General features: G+C 37.6%; 1 protein-coding gene across 3 annotated transcripts in view; it reads right to left on the reverse strand.

Moving 5' to 3' along the window:
• The window catches only part of LOC139693703 (lachesin-like), a 702,929-nt gene that overhangs the window by 69,692 nt on the left and 618,798 nt on the right, over positions 1–14,439 (reverse strand). For all 3 annotated transcript variants that reach the window (XM_071591961.1, XM_071591968.1, XM_071591976.1), the window contains 2 exons: positions 8,408–8,539; positions 3,014–3,133 (listed from right to left, as the gene is read on the reverse strand). In XM_071591961.1, coding sequence (XP_071448062.1) covers positions 3,014–3,133; positions 8,408–8,539 — 252 coding nt within the window. The remainder of the gene's footprint in view (positions 1–3,013; positions 3,134–8,407; positions 8,540–14,439) is intronic.

The raw sequence follows: 14,439 nt of genomic DNA on the forward strand, positions 1-14,439 counted from the left end.
AAACTTTTATCATGAGAAAATAGAGTTCTGGAAATAATACCATTGAATAACTTATCTTAAGGGTCTATCGTGAATTCCCAATTGTTTACCTCTCACGCTGATGACCAAAGTTCAAACTCCGCCGTTGTGCGCCGCCTGTTCATTGGTAAACTTAACTCGACTTGGGTGTTATCCGATAAGTAACCACAGACATTGGAGTCCTCCTTTCGTCGGAAGGGAAGTGAAAGGGTCAAATCGGTTTCTTCTAATGCTAGACGACAGTAAAATAAACTGCGGGTACCACTATTTCTATCAAGAACACTCCCATAAAATAATATTAATTTCGGATTTTCTGTTCAGCATTATTTAGTTTTCATATTCTTTTCATCGAGTATTTTGGAAGGAGCTCTAATATTTTTAATTCAGTAAGATTCTCATTTTGATGACATGATTGGAGATTTAATCGATTAACTCCTCTGAACAATGGACATTTTGTCAGTGTGCAAACTGGCTTAATCAATATTTTTCCGATTTATGCCAACTATAAGTCCTTTTTCCACCATAAGTTTCTTACAATTAGATGAATATAATGCCACACTAACTTAAACCAGCAAGTTAATTGGTAGGCAATGAATAAATTATCAATTTCTGATACATACCCAGAGCAAAAACAAGACACACAAATCACAGAAACTATGAAAATGTTTATACAGAAGTATATATTTTATTATTCCACCTTCCCCACAAACCTTGTGTTTGTCCTTCATGCGTATTTTTTCATTCTTTTTCATTACATCTATACCCGTGTGGTTATGTGTCCACCATTTGGCGGGTTTCCGTGCATGAATGTATCTGTGTGAGGATACATTATATATGTGTACACACACATATGCACTCGGAGTAAATGTATAATTGAACAAATGGATGTGATAAAACAAGAGAAATATTTAGGAACACAAATTCATTTGCAGGGTCGTTAGCTTTAATTAAACTTGAATTTCGTGAGCGTTGGGCTTGAACGTGATTAAAGATGCAAGTGACTTAAACTTCTTTGCAGTCTTCGGATAAATTACGAATATTTAGAATGTTTACATAGTTATTGAAGGTGTCAGGAGGGAGAGACGATAAGGAGAATGCAAATAATGACGTTAAGTGTTCTCGAAAAGTTGCTCTTTCCTCTTATAACCTTGCCAAATATAAGGCGACGCATGCTTTAGGCTTACAAAAAGTCTGAATTTTTTATAAAGCAGTCAACTTCGTCTATCGCAACGTCTAAGTGCACGTTAAATAGAACATGGGTCGTAATATTGACAAAGGCGAGAGGTAATCCAATCATTTGGAGTGATCCTTGTCAGACGGTCGATATTTCCTGCAGTCCGATACTTTTCCGTTGCTGAAAACGGATAATATCAAAGATAAAAAGCGAAGTCAAATAAGACGACGTTCTCTTTACGACGGTGAAGAATAGGTGCGGAATTTATTGTCAAAGTTACGACCTCGAGAACAATAACAACAGCTCGCAAAGCATAGGAAGCATTCGTAACAGTTGGCAAGAAAGGTTTCCGTGAAATAGATCACTATATCACACGCTGCCGAGCAATGCATACATCGCGAGAGTACTCTCATCCAGGTGAGGCGATTCCGATGAAAAAAGTGTTATCTCCAGCCTCACTCTATCACTCCCCTTCATCGCCTTTTGAAAATATTTGCCAAGGATTTCGGCCACACGTTTCCAGAAGGCAAGGTTTCAAGGGAAAATGCATCTCCGCTGAGTAGATACACGCCCACAATTTTTTTTTCAATTTGGCTTTCGGAAGTCATTGAATATTTATAATTGCATACCCACAACGTTTGTCCCTGCCTTGCTATTCTCTTCAAAGAAAACGCTCTTAAAAAATCCTGAAAACATTCGAAATGTATAGGTGAACGTAATGGCTGCTGCATACTTTTACTGAGAGAGTTCTTGAATATATTTAAAAAATCAAGTTATGTGCCATTAACTTTGAGAATATAATTCACCGTGACCGAAGCAAATGATTTTTAATCTAAAAGGGGGTTTGCACGAGAAAGGAGCAGTGTGCATCGAAACACGTATCAGTCTTCTACCGTGCCTGATAACTTTGTTGCTTTTGTTTTGGGATGAAAATTTCCGATGAAAATTTAAATATTTAAGGAAATATATTTAACTCAGAGTAAACCATCGTGAGCATTATACCCAGATGAAGAAAAACTTATTTCTATTAATGTAGAAAACTTATTTTCATACTGGATACAATCAAAGTAGTAGACATCTTACGTAAGTTCATATAAAAATGCATATAAATGCATGACCAAATAAATCAGATTACCAAATTCACCAAGCATTAGTCATGGATGAATTATAAGTAACTAATTCACGGAAAAATATTGAAAAAATAATCTCAAATACGTATAATGTCAAAGGAGAACAATATGAGCAATCTATAAACGTTCTGTTACGCAATCCCGCATTTTGCAGCCTAATGATTACCAGTGTTATTCCATGTAAGCCTTTTACACGGCTTAGAAACTGTTTTAAGCTAGGTAATAGGATGAACGTAGGAATAACTTCGTCGATAACATCACCCTAAAAGAGTTTAGTGGCTCTTATTTTCGGTTGCCGTATAATGAAGACGCATGACATATAGTCACTTCTAATTGTACTTTATAACCTAACTGAATTGATGACACTGGGTAAAGTCCCCAATAAGCCAGAAAAAAACAAGCGGCAGTTCGATGATTTATGTGATTTTACGTAAACACGGTCCATTTAAGTGAAGCGATTCAACATGATCATGAGATGAATGCATCAAGCAAATTTAGCTGAGTTATGTGAAAATGATTGTTCCAACGGAAAATAAAATAACTCACCATAATTTAACACCAATCAATGTCTTGTGATGTTTACAGAGTGACAGCTAGGTGGGGATCGACTTCAATTGAGGAGGTATACTCGTAGATTAAATGAGGCAATGATTATGCCTGGAAAAAATAGTAAGAAATTCGAGGAACTTACCGCTCTCCTTGTACCAACTGTTCATGGCTTTGGGGGAGGCCTCAACGTAGCACTGGATCAGCACGTCGCTGCCCAGGGGGGCGGCTACCAACTGGTTCGAGACCTTGATCAACGGGTGAACTGAAAATGATAGGGAAACAGCGAGAAGAACTAGTTAAAGTATCAGGAACCAACAATGATGCAATGATGACCTGGTTGTGTGCAAACTCCTGAACATCAAGGCAAAAATTGCTCTTGGTTTAGAAGATACGTAACGCTGAGGATGTCAACCGCGTCCTGATTATTTTTTGAGAAATTGATCTTTTCAACAGATTGATTTAAAAAAATGTTTTACTAAAACTTCTTTTTGAAATGAAATCATTCTCATTGTTTTACCCAATTCGTTTTTACAAATTTTATAAATTATTTATAAATTTCATTTTATCCTTTCTATTGTTTTATGGACCTTTTAGAAAGCAAGAGATCTGTGAGTGGTGGCTGACCATAGCTGTCGACGGAACCACCCAATAAAAAGATACTACTACCAGAAGCGTTTTGCTTGCTTGCTTAAATTCAGAACCAAAACGAGGGAGCTGGAAGCATTCGTTAACAATTGGGTGTGAATTAATCATTACAGCAGGTGCATACAATTATAATAACAATGTTAGTGACGGACAAGTTTGCATACAGAGGCTCACCAAAGCAGAGTAAAGCGTCGCGTATTCTAGATTTGTAAAAAAACATCATGCATTAGTATGAGTTTAAGTATTTATGTAAAAAGAAAAAAAATGTGATACCAAAGTTAGGTGATCATCATTTTTACAGGAAATAATTTCTGTGAGAAAAGCACTATTCAGAGGGGGCCTTCTTACGGCAGATGTTTAAAATATATTTTCTTTGGGTATGACCTCATTTTCATTCAACTTGTGGTGACTTTATTGATTTAACGGACCGCAAACTGTGCGCGGGGGAGGGGCGCACTGAAGTTTGTGACTGCATCCAACGTCACTTTCAGATCACATCTCTTCACGGAAGAACTCATGTTGCAAAGTTTCCACCTTGATGTCCGCAGCAGAGCGCATTTGAAATTTGAAGAGCGTAAGGGAAGCCCGAAAACTTTGCGAATCAGAAAGAATTTCAAGCTCAGGACAGAAATAATTTTCGGAAATAACCCCTTAAAAGGAGCAGTGGGTGAATAAAACGCTCACAATTTTTTTTTTGTTTTCCCAAAAACTGAAAGTAGACCCTTTTACCGATGAAAAAGGAATCAATATTCAATAAAAAAAATTATTCATGACAAATACGACCGCAAGTGAATGATTAAAACATATGATACGTGGGCGAGTATGGGGAATCTCCACTCCATTGAATTATTTTTGAATTTAAATATCAATTTTTAAAATTAGACTGAAGCAGCTTTTTCTTGCTTTTACTAGATAATTAAAAATACAACTATTATCAACCGTATAAATTCATTGTGTATCCATAATGGAGTGGTAGTTTTTTTTAGTTGGGCTGCTTATACATTCACTTATGTGGAGAAAAGTTTCTCTTGTTCTGTTGCAAGTTTCTTAAAAAAAAATTATTGTCTCAGGCGCAACTTCATGGAATTTGCATAACATATTGAAATGAAATTATTTACTTCGTAATTCCACACACGAAGTGTTTGGAATTACAAATTAAATTATTTCATTTCATTGTAATTTCTTGAACTAAGTTATTTCGCCAAATTTTACACACCTTTTGTGGTTTTCTGTTTCTAACCACTTGTTCTAGCAGCTACAACAGAAATAGAAACTAGAATCCAGACAGGTATACCAGTACATTACGATTTTTAAATATAATTATAGTGATTTTGTCGTGAATGTCTCATCGTGTAACGTGAAGTATCTTCATGTGATTTAATTAAATACTCCTAACTTTATCGTGGTAAAATTTGTCCATTTATGTTCTATTCTTCGTTTAGCCGGTTGATGCAACATTTATTGTCACATTAAAGTGAATGTACATCAGAAGTTAAAAAAAATAAGGAAACTATAAAAACCTTTTTGAATCACAAGTTACCCTTATTTACGCTTCATCCATCACCGGAATCGAATTTCTTGCATTCTGTTTCATGAAAGTAATTAAACAATGGGTTGCCTCTGCAGCAAATTGGCGCATTTGCTGAAATGTGAAATTCTGTTGTTTACACATTGGAATTGAAATGTTAATCGATTCAGGGAAAATTTATCTACCGAAGTGGGTTCTAATCTAAAATTTTAAACATTTGATTCTATAAATATATATTTCCTCCCATTGATGTCATAGTTGTCTATTTCTAAAAAACCGTCATATGGCATAAATATCAGAACAATCCGATTTCAGATAAATAGAAAAAGTGAAATAACATAAAGGGAGGAGCCCATTCTTGCTTCACTTAAATAAGTACGCAATTACGTTTAAATTTTTTATTCTAATTCATATGATAAATCTTTAACATAGATTTCCGAAAGATTCATTGCAAATCAACGCCAAAAGTTGAAATATAACCACATCTTTAAAAAATATAAATAAAAATCCATTGGATATAATTATTTTCACATTTTAATGTTAATTACTCATACTTACTAATTACGATAGCATTTACAATTAGAGATACAAATCGGACATAATATTTTTGGAAATATGAAATGATTTACTAGGTTGTTAGCGTGGCTTGAGTATCAGAAGATTAAGTATGAGATAACCAGATGTGCCCCCGATAAAGACAGGTGCATATCTCGTAGAGAATTGCCCAACAAGGGACTTGGAATCTAGCCCCATCCCTTATTATATTTTTCGTTTCAACGCAGAAATAAGCGAATGATGTGGACGAGCGTTAACCCAGCCACTTCTATCCCATATCCAACGGTGTCTGTTCAAGGGGAGATATCGGGAACCTTCAGAGGAGAGGAAAGGGAAAGGAAGCCAACATCAACCGAGAAATAAACTAAACGTTGGAAATACATACGCACGTAGGTATACATTTCCTTTTGGGTCTGGAGACCAAACGGCTCGATAAAAACAATGCAAACAAGCACAAGGGGAATTTTTTTTGAGAAGATCTCGCGTGATTCAAGGAAACAAGATTTGGGCCGAATATATTTTATGCCCTGGCATCGGGGATACGAGTGCGATGACCCGCTAATATAAAGGTGCCGGTGAATCGAGGAGCACCTCCCCTTACTTCCTATCCCACCCACAGAGACAGTCCACATGCCTCGGGGAATATACACACACACATATATATATATATATATTTAAAAATATATATATATTTAAATATATATATATATATATATATATATATATATATATTTATATATATATATATAATTCAGACGGTAAGCCAGATAGCTTGCGAACAAAAACACAGAGAGACACATGCATTCCGAATTATCTGTAGTAAAACCCTAGATGTCGGTAGTTCCCATTGACTTTTGCCTAGAGAAAGGTGGTTTCGCCACCGAAAATTCGGGATACGTTTGGTTTTCATTTATATGTGTTTTTGCGTGTTTGTTCGCTAGCGCTACCCCGCTTCTCCGTTAAAATCATTATTCACTTCCGTTCGATCTTCCTTCAATATATATATATATATATATATATATATATATATATATATATATATATATATATATATATATATATGTGTTATTTACATATATATAACATTATTTGGACGACACAAGAGAACACAAAATTAAATAGGTAACAGGTAAAAAGACACCCGCATTTTAGTATTTGAGTGCCCTTTTACGTGTTATCTATTTTATTTTGTTTTCTTTTGTGCCATCCAAATGTTATATTGCTCTCGTGAGTGCTTCCACATCATACATACAGACACACACAAAACCTCCTCATAGCATTTGAGTGGCCCGGAGAAAAAAAATGTGGGAGAATTCCGCGATCGACCAAAACAAAAGAGTGAGCCGGCTGGAACAGGAGCGGAGGAAAAAGGCGGATGGGAGCGGTAGGTAAACAGAAGGAGTAAAAGTGTCAGACGGTGAAAGACGATTTTTAAAGAGGCGCGTAAAAAATCCGAGTGTGCCTATTTCTTCCCAGTTGGGCTGATTTCCTTGTCAGTTTGTGAGCGGCCGACGTTGTTTCACGGTTTACCATTTTTTGACGAGATTTTTATAGCATGTGCAATTTGCCGAATCTGAGCCTCCCAGAATTTTTTAAAAAGATTTTTTGCTCAGAATGTACAAGCGCTGAAACACAAGTAGGCATTTATTTTGCTTCCGTGACGACGAGAAAAGATCAATGCAGGCGCGCATCAAATGAAAATATAACGTATAGCATGCCTATTGTGCGACTCATAACCCAGATTTTTCTCAGCGTAATTCAGCGGTACATTCGCATAGAAAGTGCAGACTCCATTAATTACTTTGGCGTGATCCTTACTTACCACCTCAATTGGGTGAAATAAATACGGGAAATATGTGAAAAAGCTAACATAAAATTAGGATTAATTAGAAAAGTATGGGGAAAATGTGATGAAAATGTAGAAGAAAAATGTTATCTTTCGCTGATTAAGCCTTATTTAGAATATGCTATTGGTGTATGCGATCCTCATGAAGTAGGTTTGATTGCTGAATTTGATCGCATGCAGCATAGAGGAGCAAGATTTGCAAAACGTTGTTATGACAAACTGAAAATTGTATGAAAATTATTAGAGGAGCTAGGTTGGAAGTTAGTCAAGGAGCGAAGGTTAAATTAAAGATTAAATCCATTGAATATATTGGAAGGAAGTGTTTTTGGGATGTCGTTGAAAATGTATTATTAGCGTCATGTTAGGAGAGATCATGTAAATTAAATTAAAGAATTTAAATGTAGGATGAATAGATTTAAGAAGTTACTTATTCCACCAACGTTAAGGGATCAGAATAACCTTGTTCAATCTCGATACGGGGGAATACGGGTATGATTACTCGATGTAAAATGTGGCCTGGTGTGTAATCATTCTCTGCCACACACCCTAGCGGTGGCTTACAGGGTGTCATGTATAATGTATCACCAGCAGTATTTTTTATCAATAAGACAGAGTTGTTATAGTAAACTTATTATCCATTAAATAAAAAAATCGTAGATCAGTAGTGGTTACTCGGAAAACTGCAGGGTCAGTCTTTTGCAAAACGAGTAATAAAGTATATTCAGAACACGCCACATTTCACCAAAGAGGATTTTCTTTTTAGCAGACTTTCCATTTTATTAATATTTCTATATAAAATCGCCATAACATATTAAAAGTGCATTTTTAAAGAATTAGAAACATACAGAAAGTATTATTGAAAGAGTTTCCCCGAAACTTAAGGAAGTGAATCAACAATAATTTTACCCACGCTTCCTTTTAAGTACGATCTAAATATTTGGTACGTTTGAAAATTTACTTACAGTGGACATGAACGATAAACCTCTTGGAGACGGCCGGCGGCACCCCGTTCGAGGCTATGCATAGATAAGCGCCCATGTCGGAGCGCTGGACGTTGGTCAGCTGAAGAGTTTCCCCGTCATAGGTTCGGACGACTGCGGAGAGATGACAGATGTGACAGATGAGCGTATGCGGAGATGACAGCAGGTTGAGTCGGCACATGGGGATGAATCAAAATTAATACACATGTACTTCCATTGTTCACAACATTATTTTTATGCAGAAAACAATAATTTTATGAACAACTATGGCTTCCGAGATTGCTACATGATTTAAAATTACAAACAAAGCATTTATTCATAGCACTCATTTTTATTTCAAAAGCTAGACATTGGTAAAACCAATTATTAAATATAGTAAATATTTACATTAATTCAACCGAGACAGAAGGGTAATAATTAAGATATTTGTGAAATAATTCAACTGCTAGCATTAGGGTTGGACAAATTGTGCATCATGGTTGTCAAGGCAAAGGTTGCCGATCGTTGCCAACGGCAGACTTCTCACAGACGGGGCACTCAAACACGGAAAACTCGAAAAATGACTACTCCATCTATTCTTATAGTTGAAAGATTGTTGTAGAGTAGGATGTTTGGCTGTGTTTCGTTGAGAGAGGCAAGATTTTTACGGTAGTTATGCCCATCCAAAATCTACAAGGTATGTCCCAAAGGTGGTAGGACTTTCTTTTCCCGGATAGAAGGATGGACGGCGGTTTCTTTGGCCGGGTTCAAGGGGGGGGGAATCTCAGGAAGGGCTGGAGGCCGGTAGTAGTTGGATCCCAGCCTTTGCGGAGTGCAGATAATTCGTATTTGAAACCTCTATAACGCAATCTCGTTACGCTTCGCTATGAACTGGTGATTGGAACAGCGCTACGTCATCAAATTTTGCGTAAAGCTTAGCAAAATCAGTAAAGAGACTCATGAAATGCTCAATACAGCTTATGGGGATAGCGGCATGGGTAGATCGAGTGTTTTTGAGTAGTACAAGTTGTTTCGAAAGGGTAGAGATGTTGAAGACGCCGAACGTTCATGATGCCCTTCGATCTCAAAAAGTAACAAAAACCTTGGAAGATTGAAAGATTTTTTGACACGGATCGCAGATTAAGTGTTCGCATGATTTTTTATAAACTTGGCATCCCTAAAGCAATGTGCATCGACTAGTGACCGAATAAATGGGCATGAGAAAGGGGTGTGCAAAGCTGGTGCCTATGGGACGATCAAAAAGAAACTTGCTCACGAATCTGCCAAATGCTTCTTGACCATGTGAGTGAGGGCCCGAATTTTGTATACAGTACCACACCATATTTCTTATTCCTATTCCCCCGGCCAAATCAGTCCTGAAAGGACGTCCCCGCGGCTCTGTGGAAGTGTAACAATAGGCCGTGACTAGGGAGCTAGCAGAATTCCGGACGCCTCCTTCGGGAAGGCATACGGGGCGTGGAAAACCGGCTGGCAGCAGTGTGTGGACGACCAAGGGTGCTACTTCGAAGATGTATCAGTGAATGTATCAATTCTGGCGACACATTTTTTTAATCGACTCAGTCCTATTACTTGTGGGACAGACCTAGTACGTACGAGGTCGTAAACTAGTAGATTACCGACAATAGTAGTTGATAAGCTGAATCATACCTTCTTTATTTATTATTATGAATTAATCTACCCGATAGTAGGTTTTGGATGGACACAACTACCAAATAAATATTTTGTGACTCCTAATAAAACACAATCCAGCATCCTACTCTACATCAGGTCCCTCTTAATCTGTGAGTACTTCCTTCCTCCCTTCATCCCGTCCAACATCCCGATCCTCTTCCTTCCCTTTCCTCGTTTGCCTAACATTCTCCCCTCTATCACATTCTTCGAAATCCCACTGCCGGTCAATACCCCCTTTATCCACTTTTCCTGTTTCATTAGGATTTCTCCCAGCAAACCCCCCCTCATCGCCCACCACATCAAGTATTTCCTCATTTGTTTTCTTCTCTATCCATTTCACCTTCTCCATTCTTCTCCACACCCACATTTCAAAAGCCTCTAGTCTACGTCTATCCTCCTTCAATGGTCACGTTTCCGCGCCGAACGTAGCTATGCTCTATATCAAAGGTTTTACGAGTCTTTTCTTAATATCCTTACCCAACGTCCCTGTCATCAGCTCCCACCTCCTTGTGAAAGCCTCTTTGTCCAGCGTAATTCTTCTCCTTACGTCCCTACTACTTTGACCGTGTTGGTCCAAAACACTTCCGAGACACATAAACTTTTCTACCTGCTCTAGTTTTTGCCCTTCTATTTTAATTTTTATCTTAGCCTTTTTCTTTCCGGAAAATCGCAATATATATATATATACATATACGAGGGCACACTTCCGAGATACGTAAAGTGCTTTACCTGCTCTAGTTTTTGCCCTTCTATTTTAATATTTAGCTCAGTCTTTTTTCTAGAAAATTGCATAATCTTTCTTTCATTAATATTGATTCTCATCCCAAATTTGTCGCACTGAATTTCCAATTCACTCTGCAATGCTTGCAACCCCTTGGCTGACTGACAAGCTAAAGCTTGGTCATCTGAAGATTACTGGAAATTACTGGAAATGCAATGAAAAGACTTACAAGATGAATAAAATGCTACATATTGATCTCTATGCAGATAACAAGGAGTATTGTAGGATTGAAATTTGGCCTTGAAATTTTTATGAGTACGGGAAGTGAGGGAGGAAGCTCACTCGTTGGGGGAGCGTATAATAATATTATGTCAGGTATCCTGAGTATCACTCTACTATTTCTAGTGTCCTGATGTAGACGTCAAATATCTCTTTAAAACCTCTCTTCACCCTTTTAAATAACAATCCAAATATGCATTTATTCCTGAGGGCATGATCCTATAAATGTTTGAGTAAAGCGTTTCCGATGTAAATAGGAAATGATGCCTCCAAACTACGTTGGTAGGAGAATCAGGTAATCACATAATCTCTACACACGGTATGAATGTCAACATTGTCAATCATTTTATCCTGAGCCGACGCTAGATGGCCTCCCAGAGAAAAATGCCGGAAGGAGAGAGAGTGGCAGAGAAGGAAAAGGAAAGTAGAACGCATGGAGTGACTGGAGGCGTCAAGAAAGAGAGAGAATATATAAGGAAAAAGGGAAGAAAAGAGGGGTAGACAGCACATAAGGTGATGTAGGAGATTCGTTCCCTTTTGTGCACCACGACTCCACTGTAGGAAGGAGGAATGAGAAGGAGCGACGTATGACGACTGACTTTCGTTCGGGCGGGATTTTTCAATAAGAGAGAGCGAGAGAGAAAGTGTATGTTGCAGGAAAAAAATATAGCTTCCGATATTATCGAGACATTTCGAGTCACAATGAGGCATTACTTGTGAATATCCGCCAGGGGTAAAATTTCCCTTCTCGCACAATATCGGAGCGACACTCGCGGCCGATTCACAGGCGGGCTAAATTTTGGAGCACCAAATGCCGTGGAGTTCCAAGAAACGAAACGCTGCTGCTTGCCAACTGTCCTTGCGGTACCGACTGTGGTGCTTCGCTGCCATAGGACTACACACCGGAAAATTGTTCACCGTCCATAGAATATAGCAAAAGCATTCACAGGAGGGCGTTCCGAAAAGGTTAAAAAGAGAGGACAAGGAGGAAAAATCGGAGAAAGTATGACTTTAGACTTCACTAATAGAATAGATCGCGACGCGTGTACTGGATTCGCCGTACACTCGGCGTCCTTAGGATTGCAGTAATTTAGCTTATTATTACTCAAGTTCTCTTACTTTCTCCGGTCCGTTGAGTCGGTGATATTTAAATCATTCTTCTCTTTGAAACGCGAAGTCTAATTAGTTCTACCAGAGACAACAGTGCGTAGAATATCTTTAAATTACTAAAGGAATAGGCAGATTTTAAGTGCTATTAAAATTTAAAGCTGTTTTTGGACTGTGCCTTCAAAATGGGATAAGAAAATGACGCATTTGATATCATCAATTTTCATATCCAACATTTTATTATTATTATAAAAAGTACTAGTAGGAATTATATTTGTTATTAATGTTAGTCTAACGGCTTAAGATACACAGGTACTATTGTACTATTACTAGTGAACCCAGGCACTACACATTATTGTGCCCCTAAACCCTAGCTAGCATGACACAAAATATCCTTAAACCCCATGCTATATGCTTCAATCACTTATTCCTTAGCCCTTCATACTTTCTAACCCTCTTCATTCCTTCCAAAATGCCTATTCTTTTCCTACCTTTACCAAACATTCTAATCATTCTTCCCTCCATTAACGTTTTCAGCATATCACTGTCTCTCAGCATAGTCTGCATCTACTTGTCCTGTATTTTTTATATTTATCCCAACAACCTTCTATCTTCCCCTTTTATGCCTAGACTTCACCGTCCTGGTTTGCTTTCCTTTCCGTACATTTTATTTTCCCGATTCTTATGCCAACTTACATATCTAACGCCGGAAATCTACGTTCATTATTTTACCTTTGGGACTAAGGTGCCAAGTCAATAAAAACTAAAGTTCCATATTAAAGTTTTTAGCAGTTTATCACGTTTTTACTCTGTCATCGTCTCACCGTTCTTTGTAAACGCTTATTTACCGAACGCAGATGTCCTTTTAATATCTCTAATACTATGCCGACCCCTATCCAAAACAATTCCTAAATAGACTAACTCTCCAACCTGTTCTAGTTTATGTAACGCAAATACAATGTTGTTCCTCTATTCTGGTTGAATGATTGTCCCAGAAATGGTGGGGGTAACTTGTGTATTTTTCTTGAGTCCGAAAAGTGATTAGCAGTTCATCACATGTCTTAATTTATTTTTTTGTCGTGAAGTGTATGCATGGGACGCGACTTTATTCGCGTGCTGTGTATACCTGGTATGGATACACCCCATACCATATATCGCCCTGGGATCTTTCAGGGTACTATGTAGATGTGGATGAAAATAATCGGAAATTGGTGCAATATACGTAGTTTTTACAGGTTATTTCATCGATTTTTTTGTGACAAATAAAACCTGATTCCAGTCAAATCAAATATAAACATACTTCCTACCAAAATCATCCTTATGTAACTGACTTGGCTGTATCAGCACCTATTTCACCCGCGTGGACGTGAAGTAGCAAGTGAAGTACCATTTGGTCAGGAGTGATTTCAGTCAACGAAGTTTGTTTGTATTTACGAAAAATCAATTAACTTCTGCATCTGTACTTTTACATTTAGAGTCTCGCCGGATCACTGATTAAACACATTCGCTGAAATGATATTATGATGGTAATGTATTTCTACGAGAGCTCGCTTACATCTTCTCTTACCAGATAGCTTTAATGCCGTTACTTTTACGTCCAAATGGCCACTAGCCGCTGCTCACCGATAATATGTTATCTCAAAATATTTTTCTGGTCACTCAAAGAGCTGTAAGAATGACGTATGATTTAATTTCGGAGCACTGAAATTGAAAATGTAATGGAAGCCCCTCAACCGGACTCCTAGCCCGAATGCATTTGATCTCTGCCGTCAATGTATAGCATTCCAAGTACAATATACTAACAGATTAATATAGGGACCAAGTAAAGCTCACGATAAATTAGTAAAACCCACACAACGATAATGCCGACCACACATTTTATTCCAACGCAAATCTTTGAAGCAGCATTGTTGTCCCGTGAAGTACAATCATCAGAGTGTGTGCCCAGCAAATCACAGTGATGTAAAAACGTGCTGGAATCAATAGGAAAGGATGTAGGAAGACATTGATTTATTTGAATGAATTTAGTGCAAGGGTTTAGTTGACTGCTTCAATGTTTTTTAAGTGAAAAGAAGGATACCTAAATCCATTCGTTTTTCCATCATCGTCTCATTAAATCCTATTTTACGGTCACATTGGCAAATGATATTACAAGACGGATTGTTTGTTACTCATCAATTATGAATTCTGCTGTTAAAATAAAAAAATTAATCCAATTTTGAATTGGCATAATTTA

Source organism: Hetaerina americana, unplaced genomic scaffold, assembly GCF_022747635.1.
Source record: "Hetaerina americana unplaced genomic scaffold, ioHetAmer1.1.p SCAF_1, whole genome shotgun sequence".
Taxonomy (NCBI): domain Eukaryota; kingdom Metazoa; phylum Arthropoda; class Insecta; order Odonata; family Calopterygidae; genus Hetaerina; species Hetaerina americana.